The sequence below is a fragment of the Ochotona princeps genome, chromosome 10 (assembly GCF_030435755.1).
Source record: "Ochotona princeps isolate mOchPri1 chromosome 10, mOchPri1.hap1, whole genome shotgun sequence".
Taxonomy (NCBI): Eukaryota; Metazoa; Chordata; class Mammalia; order Lagomorpha; family Ochotonidae; genus Ochotona; species Ochotona princeps.
This window is the reverse complement of record NC_080841.1, coordinates 39,353,282-39,374,320: the sequence shown is the minus strand read 5'-3', so window position 1 is coordinate 39,374,320 and position 21,039 is coordinate 39,353,282. Positions and strand designations below refer to the sequence as shown.

The 21,039-nt window shown below is 47.6% G+C and overlaps 1 protein-coding gene across 7 annotated transcripts in view; it reads right to left on the bottom strand.

Moving 5' to 3' along the window:
* URB2 (URB2 ribosome biogenesis homolog) overlaps positions 1-21,039 on the bottom strand; it is a 164,825-nt gene that overhangs the window by 134,075 nt on the left and 9,711 nt on the right. For 4 of the 7 annotated variants that reach the window (XR_009246188.1, XM_058669325.1, XM_058669326.1 and 1 more), the window contains exons 5-9: positions 20,042-20,193; positions 17,835-17,945; positions 16,176-16,418; positions 13,637-13,724; positions 10,996-11,135 (exon numbers count right to left, since the gene is read on the bottom strand). Coding sequence is in view for 6 of the 7 variants with exons in the window: in XM_058669325.1 (XP_058525308.1) it covers positions 10,996-11,135; positions 13,637-13,724; positions 16,176-16,418; positions 17,835-17,945; positions 20,042-20,193 (734 nt within the window). In the remaining variant the exon portion in view is untranslated. Of the gene's footprint in view, positions 1-7,771; positions 8,767-10,995; positions 11,136-13,636; positions 13,725-16,175; positions 16,419-17,834; positions 17,946-20,041; positions 20,194-21,039 lie in introns of those variants that run through there. The other 3 variants (XM_004578877.2, XM_058669327.1, XM_058669323.1) reach the window with 1 other exon arrangement.

The window sequence follows — 21,039 nt, the reverse complement described above, 5'->3', positions numbered from 1 at the left end:
CTGTGTCAACAGATATAGTCTGGAGGCTGAGTATGTTGGGGGTACCTGGTACAAAGAGGAAGGGGGCAAGGCAGTCAATAGGAACAGAAAAAACCTGGGGCAAAGTCCTAACATATGATAGGTGCAAGAAACCCAAGGCACCACCACCTGACTCCAGCAATGAGACTAGAACAAAACAGAGGTAGGTGGGGGATTAGTGGAGCCCCCCTGAGCAGGCATTCTACCCGAGAAGGTTTGTGGACTACAGTTCAAATTGCTGGAGCTGGGCCGCAGGCCATGGGGGATGGGTAGAGCCCAGCAGGTGAAGGAGGCTAAGGAAAAGGGAGCTGAAGGGGGCAACCTGGCATGGGCTGGTCACTTCGGAAAAGCCCGTGAACAGAGCTGGTTTGATTTTTTTTTTAAGATTTTATTTCAAAGTCAGATACACAGAAAGCAGAGACAGAGAGGAAGATCTTTTGTCCAATGATTCACTCCCCCAGTGACCACAAAGGCCAGTGCTGTGACGGTCCGAAGCCAGGATCCAGGAACTTCTTCCGGGTCTCCCACATGGGTGCAGTGTCCCAAGGCTTTGGGCCATCCTCAACTGCTTTCCCAGGCCACAAGCAGGGAGCTGGATGGGAAGCGGAGCTGCAGGGATTAGAACCGGTGCCCATATGGGATCCTGGCACATTCAAGGCAAGGACTTTAGGCACTAGGCCACCGTGCCGGGCCCAACAGAGCTGATTTGAGCTAATTAGGGAAAGGCACTTGCTCACTTCAGCTCTAAGACCCTGCACACAGATCAGATCACATGCCAGCTGCCAAAAACCTCTGAGCAGTGCACAGCCTGCACAGCTGTACACAGCTGGTCCGAAGTTGAATAGGTAGCAGGAGAACCTTTGCTCTGCCCCACTGCGTGCACAGCTCTGGATTCATCTGGCCCTTGTTCCTGAACTGGTCTCTCTGTGTCCTTCTCTCTGTAACTCTGCCTTTGAAATAAAATATGTAAGTGAAAAAAACAAACAAACAAAAACTAAGGAAACAAAACACATCAGCCCGTGGTAGGGGTTGCGGTGCAGAGGGTTAAGCCGCACATGTGACATATGTTCTGGCTAGTGTAAGCTTCCTATAACATTTCCTGCTAATGCTCCCGGGAAGCACTGGATAATGATCCAGGTTCCTGCCACCCACATAGGAGACCTAGATGGAGTTCCTGGCTCATGGCTTCAACCGGGCTCAGCCCCAGATGTCACAGCCGTTTAGTGTGAACCAGTAGATGGCAGAGCTTTCGCCATTTCCCCCTCTGTCCGCCACTCGCCATTTCAAATAAATAACTTTTTAAAAGACAATAAAATATTGAGAATTCACTTTTTAAAAAGATAAATAATAATTATAATAATAATAATAAGATAAACACAATAAATACAACCCTCAGCCTTAGGAGAAAGGTAGAAATTATGGTTCCCAATCATAAGCACACTTTCTTTTCCTTATTCTTGGATATGTCACAGGACTTCTGATGTGGGGCTGTTCAAGAATTAGGCATTAAGAGAGGCACTCGACACAGCACTGAGAACCCTGAAAACATTTGCTGGAAGCTAAAACTGGGGTGAGGCCTCTATCAAGGATGACTAAGAGGCCAATGAGGGCTTCAGGTGCGTTTCGAGATGGGAGCAGTACTTCTCCCCATCACTCTGGCTCTTCATCAACCATTTCCCAATCTCTGCTTATACAGTCTTTTCCCAATAAGTCCTTTGCATCTTAGTAAGAAGCTTCAAAACTGCTTAGAAGATAAGCAAAAGGTTAATTAGAAAACCTCACACACCGCAGAAGCCCGAAGCCAAGCACAGCTAGTTCTCCACCCCACACTCCTACTGGCCTTGCTGCAGGCATCTGAGACACTGCATCTGCTCCCACCACTGAAGGACTGGGCAGGTTTCTTTAAGGAACTCAAGAACATATGCTCCAAAGGAGAAACAGCTGCCCTTCTGGAGACACTGAAGAGGGAAAGGGACTGGGAGTTCCTGGATGACATTGTCATCTATGATGAATATGCATCCCAGGAGCTGAAGAAGTCATCAGAAACTGCTGAGTGCACAGCTAAAGCCGCAGCCATGGACACCCACACTATCCTTCTGACGAGCTATCAATTGAGAAACTACAAAGGCATCCAAATGTTAACCAAGACCTGACAGGTGTTGAAGCCTGCTCAGGCCCCTGCTCTGTACACTGATGGACAGGCTGGCAGCTTGTCACTGGCCCAGCCACTCTGAAATCCCCTCCTCTGCTCAGGGCCTCCACTGCTGCGGGTCCCTGCATTTCCTCCCCATGAACCACGCATCACAGATCCTTATCAGAATGTTTTCTTCCACCCAGTTCCTCAGTCCTGGTGATGACCAGAACTAGGTGTTACTGCCATCCGCTGGATTCTGGAGGATGGGCCTGGAAGTTCTGTCCATCAGTAGGCTTTACAAACACAATACTAGTGTCACGTTTGAGATTTCACAAACGCATAGGCTGTGTGTGCTCTGAGGAACAAGGACGCGTTTCCATCCCAAGCATCAGTAGCACTTTGCTGGAGTAGTTGACTCTCCACAGAGAGGCCACAGGGCTGCACCCTGTGAAGGGAAAGCCTCAATCCTAAACCCATTACCATTACCATTACCAAAGCAGGAAGGCAGAGCTCAGCTCTCAATGTTCTCAAACTGCTTTGCTGAAGGTCAGTGTTCCCAAGAGGACCTTCCCTTAATGAGCATTCACAGAGCACCTACAGCGTGCAGGCAGTATTCTGCATGCTTGAGAAACAGCTGTGAGCAGTCCTGACACATCATAGCATGCATGTGCGGGGCTGAACTTCCTCCTGGGAAAAAGGACACCAGACAAGGTAGAGATATATAATGTACTGCTACAGTTTGGATGTGCTGCGAACCCACAGAAGCCTCAAAACAGCAGTGATTACGGTGGGACATTCTAGGGGGATCAGCCGAGAGGGCTCTGCCATGATCACGGCAGCGGAGTTCCTCTCCTCCCTCGTGGCTCTCACTTCTACCTTCCACCAAGGAACGAGACAAGCAAGATGCCAGTGCTTCGTACTGGGCTTCCCAGCCTCCAGACCCATGAGAAACAAATGTCTTTTCTTTATAAATTACCCAGACTGTGTTGTTCTGTGATGGCAAAACAGAACAGACTAAGACAAATGCACAGTCAGTGGGAGAGAACTAAATACCCAGGGAAGAGCAACACAGGGGAAGGCAACTGGCAAGGACAATGAGATTTCCAAGACCCCGAACAAGAGGCCCCGGGCCCACTGAGTAGAATAGGGGAGGAGGGAGCACACAGTGGGGAAGCCAGGAGACCTGGGAGGAAGCTGTTGCACACAAGGCAGGCTGCCACGTGGCAAGGCTCCAGGCTTCTGTCTACTTCAGCTAGGATAACCTTGGCTTGATCGACTGAAAATACTGAGACTCCTTTCCTTGGTCAGATCTTGCTTTACACAAATAAGTCATGGCAGAAAAGCAAAGTCTAAAAATAACCCAGGTGGTGTCAAGAGCCAAGCCTTTGGAGGAAGACAGCGTTAGGTTTAACTCCCAAGTGGGTCAGCTGTAGCCTGGTCACCTTAGGCTCCCCCATATTCTTTGGGGGCTCCACTTGTGGAAGACTTGAGGAAGAGCACTCAGTACAATGTTTAGACCCTCTCACTGCCCCTGTCCTGTTGAGGCTGTGTGAGGGAAGCATAGATATGGCACCTGCCTTCTAGGGACTCACAAAGCAGGATGCCAGGTTAGACAGGCACACACAGCAGCATGGTGAAAGGCAGCATAGGGCCTGTGGCCCAAAGGGAGGGAAGTTCGGGCTGGGGGAGGGTCTCCCCTTAGCAGATGCAGTGGGCAGTACAGCTGCAATGGTGGTAGACAGGTGCAGTTGGATGCCAGAGCCCTTTTCCCAAAGAAGGCAGAGCTTTGGAGATTGAGAAGAGACTGGTCAAGGAGTTATATTCTAGGGGTATGTGAGAAATGTGCCAGTCAAGTAAGAAAGAGGAATGGAGACATTAGGACTCAGAAAGAGGAGAGGACAAATCTTGTGGCAGCTTCAAACAAGCTCAAAGATCCCGAGACATCCACGGACTACTCAACAGCCAGAAACTGCGAGGTATACAATTCTGCTAGTGGGTGGCGGCAACAGAGACAGGGCATGTTGTCCTGGCTCTGATTGGCAGTCAGGAAAAGGGGCTGGTGAGGAATGACAGGATTAACATACTTTTTACATTGAGGGTACTCTGTGTGTCTATAAACACCAGGGAGAGGGGTAACAAAGAGACAAGAGGATATGGTTAAACCGGAAAAGAGCTTGTTTGACTGATCTCATCTGTGATAAAAGCTCAGAAAAGGCTTTAGAGAACAAGCCAGAGCAGGCTGCTGGCCAGGTCAGACTACCTCGTGTTGGATGTCACAAGCACCCCTGTCTGTCCACAAGAATGATCAGCCCTCATTCACTGAAGAGGGCCACAGTGGCTACAACCCATCTCACCCTCAGAGATGACGTGTGCAGCACAGCGGTGCCTGTCCATGTTCTTGCTCTGGCTGCCGCTTTCACATCCCTGTGGCATCAGGCCAGGTTTTCATTTCCAACCAGGGCCTCCTTGTTCCAAAGGTGTTTTCTCACAGCAAATGCCAGCACACGTTCACATCCAATAAGCCTGGTCCTGCTGCCGACAGCATAAGCCATGACATTCCCTATTGAGTTATGTCCCTTCGGTCTTCCTTGGTAATGAAAATCTTTGCCTCCTGCTTGCACCAGATGTGCTTATAAGGGGAATTCAGATCTTGACAAAGTGAGCAGTACAGAGAGGCAGGCAACGTGATGCTAGGGAGGGCATGACAGCCAACAGTGAACAAGCCGAGCGCGGGCCCAGCAGGCAGACCAGAGATGGGGCATCAAGAACAGGACCCTTGCAGCAGAAAGCTGTGAAACCAAACAAGGAGGCTCCAGCACAAGTCATCTTGTTAATGGCTCATGGCAGGCCAGAGGTGGTGACCCTGGGCAAGTGTCAGCAGGGTCTTCAGCCCTCTCACAGGCTACAGAGAATGCCAGCTGGAGAGCAGAGGGGGGGACCACATCAGGAGTTAATGACCCCTGCAAGCAGGAGCGGCTAGGAGCTGGAGCGCAGACACATCAAGGCAAGTGGAGGCAAATGGTGAATAAAGACAGCTGCAGAACAGCACAGGCATAAGATGGCTCAGTGCAAGAGAAGGGCATGTGCATAGAGACGCAGGCTGAGGAAAAAAGGAAGAGCTGGAAACGGGGAAATGACAGAATGTGGAATGAAGATGAAGAGAAAGGAAGAGTGCGCCAAAGATGCACTAGGAAATTGAAAAAAAAAATTACTGCCTTGATGCAAAGCAGAAACATGAGGCTTAAGAGACAAAAGAAGATGGGGCCATAGCCTGGCATATCGGCAATAAATTAGACCCATCTCTGATTTTAAAGATCAAAATGAGGGCCCAGCATGATAGCGTAGCAGTTCAAGTCCTTGCCTTGAATGTGCCGGGATCACATATGGATGCTGGTTCTAATCCTGGTGGCCCCGCTTCCCATCCAGCTCCCTGCTTGTGGCCTGGGAAAGCAGTCGAGGATGCTTTGGGACCCTGCACCCGCATTGGAGACCCAGAAGAGGCTCCCGGCTTCGGATTGGCTCAGCTCCAGCCGTTGCAGCCACTTGGGGAGTGAACCATCGGACGGAAGATCTTCCTTTCTGGCTCTCCTCCTCTCTGTATATCTGCCTTTCCAATAAAAATGAGAAGAAAAACAAAAAATGAAAACCAAAAACGCAGACTCCACTCACATCCCTTCCAAACATTGTTCCTTAGCCCTGGGCAGCATCCAGTTGAGCAGGCAAGGAGTGGTGAGAAGAGAAGTGGGACCCTGGAAGCAGGCTAAGGCTGGGAGACGCAGAGAACGGGCTGTGTATGGGATCTTCCACTGTGCATGCGGGCAAGGGAAAGGTAGGACACAGGTGGCAGTTTGTCCAAGACTGCCCTCAGCAAAGGAACAGGGACCCCATCCCTGAGCTCTCCAACCCTCATTTGAAGTGTCTACTGCTGGCCCCGAGCAGGCTGGCAAGCGCATCAAGTGTAGGCGCTGGCACTAGCAGCCGCAGTGTCCGCCCAGTGTCCATCTATCTCCTCTACCCAGGCAGAGCCCAGCTCAAGCAACATCTCCCGCATTTGTTGCTCTGCCCCTCTCCCAGCAACCACCCTCTGCATGATCATGTCTACTGTTTACTGGCTTGTTGCCAACATGCCTTAGTGGAAGGGTAGCTCCCTAAGGTGCAGGACTATGTTCCCCCCAACTGGCACAGGACTGAGAGGTGACCACGCATAGAAGCTAGCGGAGGAGTCTGGAGCCGCAGCAGGCCTGCTGGAGATGGTTCTCCAAAGCCCAGGCTTCCATTGTGCTCCCCATCACCCCAACTCTGCCACGTGGCAGGTCGGCCCAGGCTGACCTCCTTAGCCCAGGAAGTTTATCCTAACAGGATAAAAATGAACACAACACAGCCTTTGTTACTACCAAGAAAAATGTTTCTTCCTAACAAACAGCAAAATGGAGTTAAAGACAAGTCCAAATAAAGCTGTGAAGAATTGGTGAGCACTTCCCTGGGAATGGGAACATCGCAGGGAACATTCTTCTGCCTTCCTTCTCTACCCCTTCCTTCAGGCTGAGCCCATCAATTCCCAAGCCTCAGAGTGCCCTTCAAAGACCCTGCAGTGCCACCATCAGGAAACCTGAGGAACTGTTCCACTGCCGTGAGCACCCTGCACTTCCACAGCAAGGCGAGAATGGATTACCGGAGACATTTGGTTTTTGTAAACTTCCAGCAGAGAAAACACTGGGTACAACTTCATCAGGCGCTCCCACACACTCTCCTGTCTCAGCACCAGACCCCAAAGGGCAAATTCAAGAACATGCTTTTGGTTCCTGTTACAAGGTCTCACGTTGTTTACCGTGCATGTCCTTGAAAGGTCACCTGCTTAGTCCAACACTCCAGGTGTGAAAGAGGAAGAGCCCAGCCTCTCTGAGAGGCTTCTGTGGATGACTCAGTACAGAAACAAAATTCCACTCCTGCACAGCTCTAAGCTGACAGGGGACATCCACCTGAATCCACTCCTGCGGGCCAGAGCTGCCAAAGCCCTGGGAGTGCACTCTGTCTAGATGGATGCGTGGGAACAAAGCACCTCGGTGTCAAAGCAGGGATATCAGACACAGATGAAACGAAATCAAACACGGGGCACGAAATGGGATACTTCCCTTGGATATAAAAGAAAAATCTATTTTCCTTTTCCAATTACACATGCTTAAAAAAGGAGTATGAAAAAAAAATTAAAAGCCTGGGTTCACGTCATGGAATTCGGTGGTTAAGCACCACTTGTACCACCACAAGTCCTCCATCAAAGTGCTGGTTTTGCTGCTCCCTCTGCATCTGATCAGTTCCCTGTTCATGCCTGGAAAGGCACAGGCAGGAAGATGGCTCAAGTAACTGGCCCCTGTCATTCACGTGGGAGACCAGGACGAAGTTCTTGGCTCCTGGCTTTGGCTCAGGGCTGGCTGGGATTCTGTCCCCCTCTCCCCAACTCCTGCCTTTGGCCCTAGCTCCACCATGGCTGTGCTGGGCGCTGGGGGAGTGAACCAGAGAGTAGAAGCACTGTTAATCAACCAAATACACAAATACATGGTTTTCCTTTTATTTTTATTTTCTGAAGTTGCCATAATGAAAACATATTTAGTTAGTAACATATTTAGTTACACTAAATAGAGGAAAAAAATTCTACCATGAGCTTCAGAGAACAGAAGCAGGAATTGTGGGCTAGGAGCCCTTGCACCTCTAAGATGCCCGCGGTCTGGTCCAGCAGCAGGTACCTCGGTGGTTTACAGGCCAGGATCTCTCGGCCTCCTCAGTTCTATCCAATGGGGAGGCTCAGAAGGAAGGAAGGAACAAAGTGGCATTTCCACGAAATGTTTCTTGTTGTCTGATTAAAGGGCAAAGCTATTCAAACAGGATATAATTAGATATAATTAGATATCCATGTACCTAAAGGAAAAGGAAAAAAAAACTATGCCAAGTTCCCGGTGGGGAGCGTATGACAGCAAGCCACCAAAGCAACCACATTCAGAGTGGTCATGGGAGGTGGCCATCCCTCTGCTGAGTGTGCCTTGCTTCAGGATTCTCCTGCATAGAAAGACAGTATTTTTAAAGTCAGTGGCAGGCACTTGGCCTAGCAGTGAAGACTCCAGCTTCCTGTTACTGCACAGCCTGGGAAGGCAATGGTAATGGCTCAGTTACTTGGGTTCCTTCCATATATGTGAGAGTTCTGAGTCAAGTTTCCAGTTCCCAGCCTCAGCCTCAGCCTCCTCCCAGCAGATGATGGGGCTCTCTGTCCAAAGAAAGGCAAAAAAATGTGTGGCATAAACCCTACAGGAGTCTCCATGTGCATCAGCACTGCAAATTAGATTATGTACAGTCTCAATGTCTTCAGAGCACGAGGCGGGCCCCAGCGGAATGACAGTGGTGACGTCACAGTATGTAACGAGGCCTCAGACGGTGTATCTTTTCTCTCCCTCATGTTTAGCCTTGTGGTACTTGACGTAGTCATTGTGCAGCTCCTTGAAGATGTCCCGGACGCCAGGTTGCAGTGAGGCCCGCAGGAACTGGATGTCGGACTCACTGCAGAGGTCTAGGATGAGGTAGATACCCTCCTGCAGCAGGCCCTTCACAGCCGGGTATAAGGTCACCTGGAAAGGGAGCAGCTATGCCTGAGGACAGCAGGGGAGCGAGGGCAAGAGCACCACCTGCCAACTGCGTCTTCAGAGGAACTCACGGTAAGCTGTGCCTCCGAGTGTGGAGAAGAGCAGACCAGGCCTTTGAAGTATAGTTCTGCACAAAACTCAAACACCTGGGTACTCATATTTTTAAAGTTTCCCTTTTGGGGACACAGAAGCTAATTCAAGCAGAAAATACCTGGACTAAAACATCCCAAAACTCCAGGGGTAGCTCTGTTAGTATATTATGCCTCCATGATTACCAGGGTACTTTTAAAAACTACTGCAGTATTCAAATTTAAAAGTCTTATGATCACACTACTTGCACATTGTGTCAAATTTTTCCACACTGTCAATCAGCAATCACAAGAAGACTGACACTTCCCTCCCCCAGGGTCTGGTGGGCGGGCAGGTTCTGACGCTACCAGAACAGATCATCACATGCCAGTCACTGACAGCAGTAGTGATTTACGAGCATCACTTAATGGATACTATCCTGTCAACAAGAGCTCAAAATGCCCTAAGTCCCTAACTGTCCCAGAATGGTTGACTTAGTCCTCCTGCCAAAGGCCATTTTTCCCTGCAGTTCTGGGGTAACTAAAAATCTGGGCTCAACAGCAGGTGTGGTAGGCCATCTCTAACTCTGCCATACTTGATGTTTCACCCAGCCAGAGTAGACACTCCATATCCTCTAGCCCAAAAGGCCAAGAGCAGACAGTAGTACTTATGGGATGGGTGGCAGTGATGGCTGTACAACAGTTCACGTGTATTTAATATCACTGGCTGCACAATGAAAAAATGACTACTATCGTAAACATTACACATATTTTGTCAGAATAATAAAGAAACAGAAAAAAAGCAAGTAGCAGCAAGGTCATCCCTGACATGCCTGGAACACGGTGGACTCCTAGTGAATCCAGATACAAGCATCACTGCCTCGGCAAATACAAGGCCTCCGTTGAGGACATGTATCAACTAGGAGGACTTTGACTCACAAAGGCCAACTGTTTGTAATGTATGTTCCTAAAGAGGCAATTCATTTCTGTCACTAAAGTGACACTAGTCTCCAAACACATAGTCCTTTACATGTCATACTTCAAATAATTTTGACAGGTGATCATCTCAAATTTTATGATTTTATAAATGATGGGAGCCCTCAAGGACGAAAGACAGACTGGCTTGTTTGTGATTTCACAGCAAGACAATGGAAGACAGGCAAAATGAAATGAACAAACAAAAACACGGAAGTCCTGGAGGCTACTGGCAGATGGAGGGCTTTGTAAGTGGACGGCTCAGACATTTATTTAATCATCTCTGCCTAAGCAAATAAATTCTACTTTCAAAGATGAAAAAATAAGCTCACAAGGCCACACAACATTCTTCCCACAGCCCCTCACTGTTCACTTTCCTTCCTGACCCAGGTGAAGTGATACCACATCGTTCATTTTACTTTTCAGAAAATGCCAGCTTTCACCAAAACTTACATATTAATGATGTGAGTGCTTTGCAAACAGCAAGACCCCATAAAAATGCTCTACAATTGCAAGAAAATCAAGCCATAAATGCCCACATCTCACTGAGGGACGACCTGGCCCTTGTATACACACTCCTACATGCAGCTAAGCATTTCTGGGACAGGTGATCCGGGCAACTGCTGCCTCAGACCAGCAGGGGGGGCAGTCAGGAAGACACCTAACAGTTACCGAGTCCCCAGAACTGGAGTAGACATGAAAACTGATGCAGTTCCAGGTGTCCTGAAGAAACCCCACCAGTCGAATCTCCCTTGAGAAACCTGACATTTCCACCTTAACAAGCTGACTGGTGATCTTCCTCATGTTTTTACAAGTATGGAGAAAATAATATTAATGTGTAATTTACGCATACACAAGCAGATAAGACATGAGTATAGCATGTTTTCCTTAGGTTTATGACACTTGCTTAGAATAAAGTAAGGTCTATACACCCTAGATTTACAGGTTCAGTAGTGAATTGACTATGGGTCACACCAAGATCTTAGGGAATTTTGAAAATAGCACATGTCCCTGGCACAGCTGAGTCCTCATATATCATCATTTCATCCAGCTCTTCCTGCAGCCCACCTCAACTGGCAACAGGCAGTTCACAGTGTCACCTGGATAGGAAGCTCCACTTAAGGACTGTAGATGAAAACCCTTAGTGAGAGACATTTCACAGAGACTTTACCTTCTGCACCTCTGTCACATACTGGGCCACCATAAAGGGAGAAAACACAGCGACCTCCTCAGCTTGAGCAGCAATGTGACTGTACATCCTTTCCACCAGGCGTGCACACTCCAGGACCACCGGCAGGTGGTCTGTGCCTGCTGCAGACAGCAAGGAGTTTGCCAGTGAGTTAGCACAGAAACAGTACATACTCATTCTTGTAGTTTTATATTTTTCACACAAACAGAAACGATCCAAGATTTGCATTTTTCTCTAACTGGTTTTGCAGACAGTATAAGGGAGAAAAGATCTATCCAAATATTTACCTACATAACAAGGGGAGGTACCCAAGAGACCCTAACTACAAGGATCAATGTGTTTAGGATGAAATCTAGGATAGCTGTTGTATTTTAAAAGATGCATTTCTATAAATAAGACTTAAAATGTAGAGCTAGCTTAAAGAAAAACAATGGTTTACTGACAACACATGACTCAAAAGGTAAGATGTCAGATGTCTCTACCTCAGTAAAGCTTCAGGAAGTCTCTGTGTAGGATTTTCCCTTATGAGCAGATACAAGCAATAGCTGCCCTCCTCCTTCTCTGTTTTCATTCAGATACTTACTTCTTCCAGAGAAGTGATGAGACTGCACATACCTTCTTGCTAAACTGCTCCCAAGACCTCTAATGGTCTAATGTGTCCCCATGATCCAGGTTAGGATTGATGCAGGTGGGGGTAGGTTTCCAGCACAGGCCAGAGTGCCTTTCTGCTTCTTTCAGCCTATCAGCAGACTGGCCACTGCTTGGGGGATACACGTTGGGGGGCAGGGGGTAATGCACTGGGGTGACAGTACGATCTTTCTACGGAAGATGGCAATGTTTTCTATTTTGAATTTGGTCATGGTTTCATACATGCACTTCACTAAACCATACACTTCAAACAGATGCAATCTGTTACACATACATTATAACTCAATGAAGTTGGTTTTGAGAATGCCAGTACCCCTTTTTTAAGAACCGGGATAAGCATAGAAACATCTGTCATAGGTGCAATTTTTATAAATCCATGTATTTTCATGAACTTATGTAAACTGTTCATATTCATGAGGGACTTTCACAGGCAATATACTTTACTAATATTCAGCACAGAGCTGCCAAGGGGGCACGTGCTCCTGTGCTTCTCTGGATACTTGACAAAGGACACAGCTGTGGCAGCATGTCACCAGGCTGTACTCCACCACTGCTCGGCAAGGGCCACGCTGGGCTGTCCCCTTCATCTCCCATGCAGACAGAGACCACTATCAGACAGGGACTCTTCCTTGCTAGACTCTGACATGACCTCAGAGGCCTTGACAAAGCCAAACACAATCACCATAAACCTGCAAAGGTTGATGTGGGAGATGGAATTTGTTCCCCAATCAAGTTGGTAGATTCACAATGCTGAGCTGACATGCCCTGTGTCAAGCCTGGGAGAAAGGGAACAATTTAACTGTGCTGCCACCTGATCACATATCCAGGCAGAATAATTTCATAACTAAAGCTTTTCTCTTTACTCAGAGTTATACCAATAGGGGACAGTTCAGCATCCCATATACAGTTCCCATCAGCCCAGAACGACCATCACCATCATAGGGGCTTCCTTGACGTCCTCAGAGGAGTCATAAACCTCTCCTCTACGGCTCCAGATTACCCCCATCAGACACCTATCTTGGTGCTAAGCATCAGCACGCTGCATGGTATGGGACTGGAAGAAGCGCTGCCATTTCAAAATACTGCAATATATTACAAAATACTTGGCTTTACTATCTGAAAATAACGACACCCTCTCAAAAATTTGAAATTCAGCAAGAATAAACAGACTTGAAAAACCAAAAAGTGAATTATATGTATAATGTATGCTACTGCCATATGGTAGTTGGTGTTCCATGGTAAACAAACACAGCCTTGCTAAGATTTGGCTGGAATGGCGAGTTGCAGGACTCCTCCTTTTTATAAACTGAGGGAGCTCTATACCCACCTGTTCCCTTTCATCTCCCTATTAAAGTATAAATTCCTTAAAGGCAGAAATGCTGTTGTAGCCATTTTTGTGACATATTTGTTTAACAAGTATTTCCTAAATATAGATACTTCATTCCCAGAAAGAGATCTATTTCAATTCAGAGATGCCAAATGCATTCAATGCTTTGGATATTGGAAAATGTGACAGCTTGAAAAATTTTTTTAAATTACTTTGAAGGACTGGGGTTCTGGTGCAGTGGGTAATGCCACAGCCTAAGACTCTAGCATCCCATACAGACACGAATTCAAGTTCTGGTTGCTCCACTTCCAATCTAGCCTCCTGCTAACGCACCTCAGAAAGCATGAGAAATTGGCTCGACAGCTAGGGCCAATGCACGGGCAACCAGGATGAATCTCGGAGCTTTGGTCTGGCCCAGCCCTGGCAACTGCGGCCATTTGAGGAGTGAACCAGCAAATAGAGGATCTCTCTCTCTCTGTAATGCTGACATTCAAATATATTTAAAAAAAATCTTTGAAAAGATTAATTTCAGTCATCATGTGATGACTTTTTTGAATGCAGTTTCATTTTCAGTAACATACATGGCCACAGACATCCCATGGCAAGCATATTTGAAATTGTGCACCTGATACTGTTATTCTGAATTACCTTTGTCTTTCTGTTTCCCTTCATGCATCACTGAAAACACCAATCTATTAAAAGAGTTAATGAAAGAAGGGAAGGCTTTCAGCATCACCTGTAATGATAAATAAAAGAATACAAAAGCATGTAAATGATTAAGTTTTCTACTGCAAAGGAGCTCATACTCATTTCCTTCCTAGCTTTGCTTATTAGTGTGCTCAAAGTAGATGCTATATGTCTAGTTTCAGAACTTTACAACGGGGACCAAAATTTCTCAATTAGTAATCAAAAGGTTTGTCTGTAACTTTTCCTTGAAAAATAAGACTAACAAGACAAAATACACTTGTTTCATACTAACTTGTATTAGATAAGGATCACAGGTACACAATGCCCAACAGAGCAGCCACAAGTTCCATGGGAGCACCTGTATCTATGTTCAGTTCCTAGTCACTCCAGCCGCATTTCAAATGGTCCAGACAGGGCCCAGCACGGTAGCCTAGTGGTAAATTCCTTGCCTTGCATCTCCCAGGATCCCATATGGGCACTGCTTTATACCCTGGCTGTTCTCCTTCTCTTCCAGCTCCCTGCTTATGGCCTGGGAAAGCAGCAGAGGATGGCCCAAAGCCTGCATCCATGTAGGAGACCTGAAAGAAGCTCCTGACTCCTGGCTTCAGATTGGCTCAGCTCTGGCTGTTGTGGCCACTTGGGGAGTGTACCAGCAGATGGAATAGTTTTCTGTCTCTCCTTTTCTCTGTAAATCTGACTTTCCTATACAATAAATAAATATTTAAAAAGGAAAAAAAAAAAAGAAAGAAAGAAAGTATAGACACTGGCAGCGGCAGCCAATGACCACTGTGACGGACAATGCAAAACAGCCAAGCCATCATCATGAGTACCCTCCTGGACAGGGATGCTTCAAACCATCAGTGCTAGTGTTATTCTTTTCGGTAAAATTTATTCAAGAAAATTTTGGGGACAATAATACCATATCCTTCATGTCAAATTATAGCTTCCTGTAGCATGATTAGAAAAGTCATTTTTGCATGAGTATTCTAGAACCTATACTGCCCATGGACCTCTCTCAACCCCTCACTACCCTACTGAAAGCACACAAACCTGGGGCCGGATGACACAGGTTCACACCTTGGTTCCTTACAAGGTCTCGTCCTGTGTGTATGTGTGTGCACATGTGCATGCGTGAATGCACCTCAACCTCATCATCTATAAAATGTGGAAAACAACACAAGGTCTAAATAATTTAATAAATGCTCAGGACAGCAGTAGCTGTTGCTCTTTCTGCTGAGTGCTGTGATCATGCTAACCTCTTGCTATACCCCTCAGAGGTACTTAAGAGGATTCTAGCTAAGCATATCAACAGAGACTTACTATGCATACTGTCAACACAGTGATCACACACCAACTCCCCTCACTGCATTGTATATGCAATTAGATACCTCACAGCAACAGCATTAGTTATGTTAGTCTCCATTCTAAGTCCAAACCATTACTCTTCTTGATTTTCTCCATTCATTAAATAGCCTAAATCATTAAACAGTCCTTTGGTAAATGGTTTGGCAGGAAATTCAAGCAGCTTTTCACATTTCGCTTTCATTAACTTTATACAATCCTAAATCTTTTGCTAACCCTGAAATTTCAGCTTTTAACCGATTAGCATTGCATCTATACTGCTCAGCCACATAAAAAAAAAATCTACCAGCAGAGAGATTTAATAATAAGCAAAAACAAAAAAAGAAGCTGACTCGATAGACAGGGCCACAGGCGACTGCTAGGGAAGGATCTAGAAATCTGGAATAGGTCCACATTCATCAATGCTTGGTTTGCCAGGGACTATTTTCCTTAAAAACTGTTTTGCTGGCAAGAATCTATCAAAAAACATCACAATGTTTAAAAATACCTGCATATGTGTACACACACACACACGCAAATGTTTCTGTGTCCCTTCTTTTCAGATACATACTTGGTGGTAGCACCATGCGAAGACCACTGATCAGAGAAGCTAACGGTTTGCAGTCTAAGATTTACTCAGTTCAGGTGACACCGGTCAAACATGTAGTAACCCTGAATCTCAACAATAAAATGGTATTACTATCTTCTTCAGTCTTGTAAAGGGTTGAAATTTTAAAATACTAGCTGAATTCTAACCCAAGCTTCTCCCAGGGCCATTCATTTCCCACGTGGCTGAACTAGAGACAGCATCCTACACAACTGGAGCCCAGGGGCTCCACTCCACACGCCCATCTGAGTTACAAACCTAACCAGGGATCTGAGCAATTGAGTGACTTGCTCAAACATGTGGTCTGCAAAGACAGAGCCATCACTAATAACCCCCTTATGGAACAGTAAGCAAACACCACGCAAAGTGTTAGAGCCAAAAAAGATAAACTCAATCAGCCCAATGTGAAGTTGAAGCAGTTTTGTGCTGGAGACACCACTTCAGCTCTTGAAATTATTAGAACCACCAAATATGCTCAGCAAATCATCACGCCCATTCTCCCTAGTGAATTCTACTGCTGTTTTTCTGCAGGCTGAAGTCACTCCTCCTCACCTTTGGATGACACTGCAGGATGGCAAACAGCACATTGTGCACCCTCAGGAAGACACGTCTGTACTCGGGGGGCTTCAGGTGGTCCACAGGCACGGTCAGCAGGATGCTGAAGGCCAGACTGACGTGATGGGGGTTGCTGATGGCCTCCTCCCCTTGCCGCAGCAAGGCAGCCAGGACGTCCAAAAGAGGGCCCACCACTGGCAGGGACGTGGGCTGCTCCTGGCAGGCCTCTCGGTTTTGCAGCTACAGGGCAAGACAGGACAAAGGGAAGAAAGGAAGGTGATTCTCCAAAGGGATCAAACAAACATGAAGCCCCAAGTGGCAGAGGTAAGAACATCCAGGGTTCACGATGAGCCAGTGTGTTCAGTGGACAGTTTGAAGACACAAGCAGACAAACATTTGAGCCTCATGGGTGACGCGACCTAAGATGGCCTTGGGCATTTTTAGCCTGCCTTGTTTGACAGAGAGATCTACTGTGAAGAGAAGTAATTTCTGATAAAGAAGTTGATTCATCCAATTTTTCACAAGGGAAAAAAACACATTACACACACACTATTTTTCCAAGTAAGATTAGTTCTACATGTCTAATTAGGCAATGTTTATTAACTTCCTTACCAATCAGGTCTATATGTGTGCAGCTATTGGCCTAGAAACAAGGGAACCAACTCAAGATGCTGTACGGCTCACTGTCTTACCTATGTAATGCAGAACTATCCCCATGACTGCTCCCAGACAGAGCAGCCCTGCTGGGGCCCATCTGTCACAATGCTGGGGTCACTGGGCTGTGCAGACTGGGTCCCAACCATGTGAGGGAGCCGAGAGGATTCTGTAAGCTCACCTCACTCACAATCAATGCTATGACCACGTATGGGCACATTCTCCCCTACTCCCCAGCCCAAGTGCTCTTCCAGCCACTCACTCTACAAACCAGGTGGCAGTGTCTTGTTTGAGCCAAAAATGCCCACTCTCAGGACTATGACAAAGCCAACAAAGTGTAGACAGGCGAAGGCAGTAAGTCTATTCATCATTTCCTTTGATTCTAGGAGGATGCTATGCTAGGATCACTCAGTCTGACAGCAAACAGGGAAGAGGGCTGAGGTGGACAGCGAAGCAGCCTGTGACCCCGCAGCACTGCGTGTGTGTGTGCAAATCCTCAGGCCGGCCTTGTGGGAAGGCAGGAATGCCAAGATGGTCTCAGTTTGAACCAGGTTTTCGCTCCTGTCAGGAGCAAAGTTACATGAGTACTGACAGGTGAAAGTTAACATTCTAGTATATAACATTCTAGTATTACAATACTCTCCCTGCTATAACACTGTTATATTCTAGAACACATTTGCCCTCATGGGGCCTTAAATATCCATACACCCCCCTACACATAAATAGGACACTGAACTGACCACAAGGGTCAGTGAAGACAAGGAAAGTTCTGGAATTCACTTCAGCTCATGGGATTCAGAAGGCCTTCAGGCTGCCTCACCTCGTCACAGAGCTCTCAGCAGAGCGTGCTCTTGCCTCAACCCCATTCTGCAGTGCACACGGAGCATGCTGTTGGTGCCTGCCTTCAGGAAGGGCGCAGCCCTGCTGTGCCTGCATCCCATCCAGAGCACAGCAGGGCCTCATCTTCACAGGAAGAGGTAGCGAGCAGTGAAGGGTACTCACCGCCAGAGCTGTGACCATCTGGGGACATGCCCGCCACAACAACCGTGCCTTCTCTCCGCTGAGTGGGCAGCTCAGCAGCAGCTTGAGCAAGGTGAGAGAGGAAAACACAGCCTGCAGAGAAAAGGAGAAACGCTAGGGAGAGTGTGACTGGGGAGGACACCCCTGGCGGTGCTCAAGTGACCAACCTTGCCTCTGAGAATGAAGACAAGCTCAGCTGTGGCAGAGATGTATCACTGAACCAGCAGGCAAATGGGCTACGATAGGGAAATCAAAGACTGACACAAACTACACATTAATTACAGAGAGCCAGTCTTGTCAAGATACTGTTGTGCTGAGGACACAGGCTGTATCTTAATTGTGCTGGAACCACACACACTCTCAGCTACAAGAAACATGGGGGCGGGTGGCCAGCATGGTGGCCCAAATGGCTACTCTACCACCTGCAAGCGACAACATCCCAAATGTGCATCGGGTCGTGTTCAGGCTGCTCCACTTCCAATCCTGCTCCCTGCATACGGTTTGGGAGCAATGGAGGATGGCCCAAGGCCTTGAGACCTTGCATCCACATGGGAGACCCGGAGGAAGCTTCTGACTCTTGGCTTCGGATCGGCTTAGCTCTGGCCATTGTAGTCATTTGGGGAGTGAATCAGCACATGGGAGAATCTTTCTGTTTCTCCTTCTCTCTATAATCTATCTTTCCAATAAAACAGATACATATTTAAAAAAAAAAAAAAACTGCAACAAACAAAAACCAAAATAGAATAAAATCAACACCTGACTGGGACATTGTGGCCTCGGTGAAGGTTTAGACCAGCAATGCTAGAAGGCTATGTAAACACTTGCCTGCCCCAGTCAGCCTCTTCCTCCTCTCCTGTTGTGTGGCCACACAACCCTGACTCTTTCCCTTTAGTCTCTTCCCGCTGACCAACCTTGCTCCCACTCTGTCCACTTGCAGGGTGCTGCCAGCCACCAACGACCTAAACTACCACGCTCATCCCTCTTCTCTACTTACATATTCTGTGCTCATTTACCCAGCCAAGCGCTCTCCACTCCAACACTCTACTCAAGTGTTCCCTCCTCTGTGAAGTTGTCTGGACTGTCCTCAACAGAAACCTGCTTTCCCTTAGTCTGCTGAAGGGAAACCAGAGCCCAGAGTGCTTCCAGAGCTGTGGTTCCATCAGGCTGCAGCAGCACACCGGGAACAGCTCCTGAGAGGGCGGGGCGCGTGCTGCAGACAGTGGAAGCGCCAGTGCAGAGCAGCTGGTGCTCTGTGAGCCCTGGCTCTCATGTCACCACACAAGAGACTCACTTCTCCTTATTGTGCCCTCTGACCTACCCTATCCACTTCTGGAAGCTCCCAAATGACCTGCTCTAGCTGCCCTTCATAGAATTCAAAAATCCAATCCCAGGGTGCTGCTTGTGACCAAGGCTCAGGAAGCCACTTGTGAGGCACAAAAAGTTTGGCCCTGCCAGCTCTTAGCTCTGTGGCCTTCTCCTTTGTGCGAGAGTGGGAATGTGTGGCAGGATCAGTGCCCAGACTGCTAGGAGGGGTGACTCTCAGCAGGTGAGCTCTGTGCCACAGCACTGCAGTGTACACAGTGACGGCTGCTAACCCTACCACTTCTCAAGTACCAGATCCAGGATATGTGACCAAATCAAGTCAAAATCTCCCAAGGACAGACATTTGGCCGAGTGGGTGGGAGGAATGTCTGTCCCGCATTACAGTGCTTGGGCTTGAGGCCTGGCTCTGCTCTCAGTTCCAGCTTCCTGCTCAAGCAGTTGGGTGCCTGTCATCCTCACCACAGACCTGGACTGAGCTCCCAACTCATGGCTTTGGCCCGATCCAGTCCCACCCGCTGTGGGCCTTCAGGGAAAGGAACAACAGATGTGAGCAAAACACTTCACTCTCTCAAAAAACAAGTCAGAAAAGCAAAATATAGCCAATTTGTCAGCATTACAAACACTACTCCTCAGTACTTCACATGCAGTCAGAGTGCATGTTTGGAACATGAGAAAATCCCCCTCTGACAAACAAGGGCTCCCCACCTGGAGAACCAGGCTGTCCCCCAGGGCAGAGTTCCCTCCCAGGTTCTATCCTTGCCTAGCCACTCCGTTTGCATTTCTGCTTCCTTCCTTTTAAGGGTGATACTGCATGTGCAGCAAGTCTCCCTATTCAAGCCAACAGCATTCCTGGGCCTGCCACCAACCTGCAGCTCTGCTTTCCACATGTTCCTGACGTCTAATCCTTGCAGGATGGAGCGTATCACCAGTCGAAAGTCGTCTGTAGTCCCCATCTCCAACATCTTGGCGAACAAGGTCCCCAAGTGAGGCTCAATTTCCTCAGTTACCTGAACAGGATCTGCATAGGAGACCAGAAGAGCATGTGATGAAATGGTGTAGTCACACAGCCACCCAAAATCAGGGTCCTAGGGGCCTGGGAGCATTCATAAGGACTAGCGAGCAAAATGAGATACACATGTATGGCATGATGCTGCTACACAAACACACACACACACTCTCTCACTCTCTCTCGCCACACTTGTGTGGAGTGGGGCATACCCACTCCACACATGTGCCCATCCACACGAGGACAACCATAGTCAGAAACCAATAACTGGACCACAAAAGACAAGGATTTACTGTTTCCAAATCTTGTGGCCCACAGGTTCATAACAAAGCCCAGCGTCAGGGCATTCAAAGTCCTTGTAATTCTGACCCCAGTGTGTCTTTCTAACCAGTGTTTCAGCCCCATCAAACCAGCCCACATTGCTAGTCTTACTTAGGGCATGGGAAGGGCAGAGAACCCAAAGGCTTGGGGATAAAGACCTATGTCTGAGTCAACACCAAGCAATGAGGCCCTACACTCCTGACTTCTCTGAGCCTTAGTTCACTCACCAATGAAATGGATATGACAGCATCAGCTCCTGTGATTGGCAAATGAAGGCCATGGAACTCATGATAAGAGAACTGTTATGTGAAGGTCCCCTTCATCGCCACCAGCCTTAGCTTCCCTTCCTGGGTCATGCACGCTTGGCCTGCACATGCTCTGTTAATCCACAGGCCTATAGTGCTAGTCAGCTTCACCGTACCTTCCATCCTTCACCCAGGGAACTGTGTGGATGTCTGTTATTTGATTACATTTAAAAATTTCAATGCCTCACCTCAGATAGGAAGACAGTTCCAGGCACAGAAACATATTTTCGAC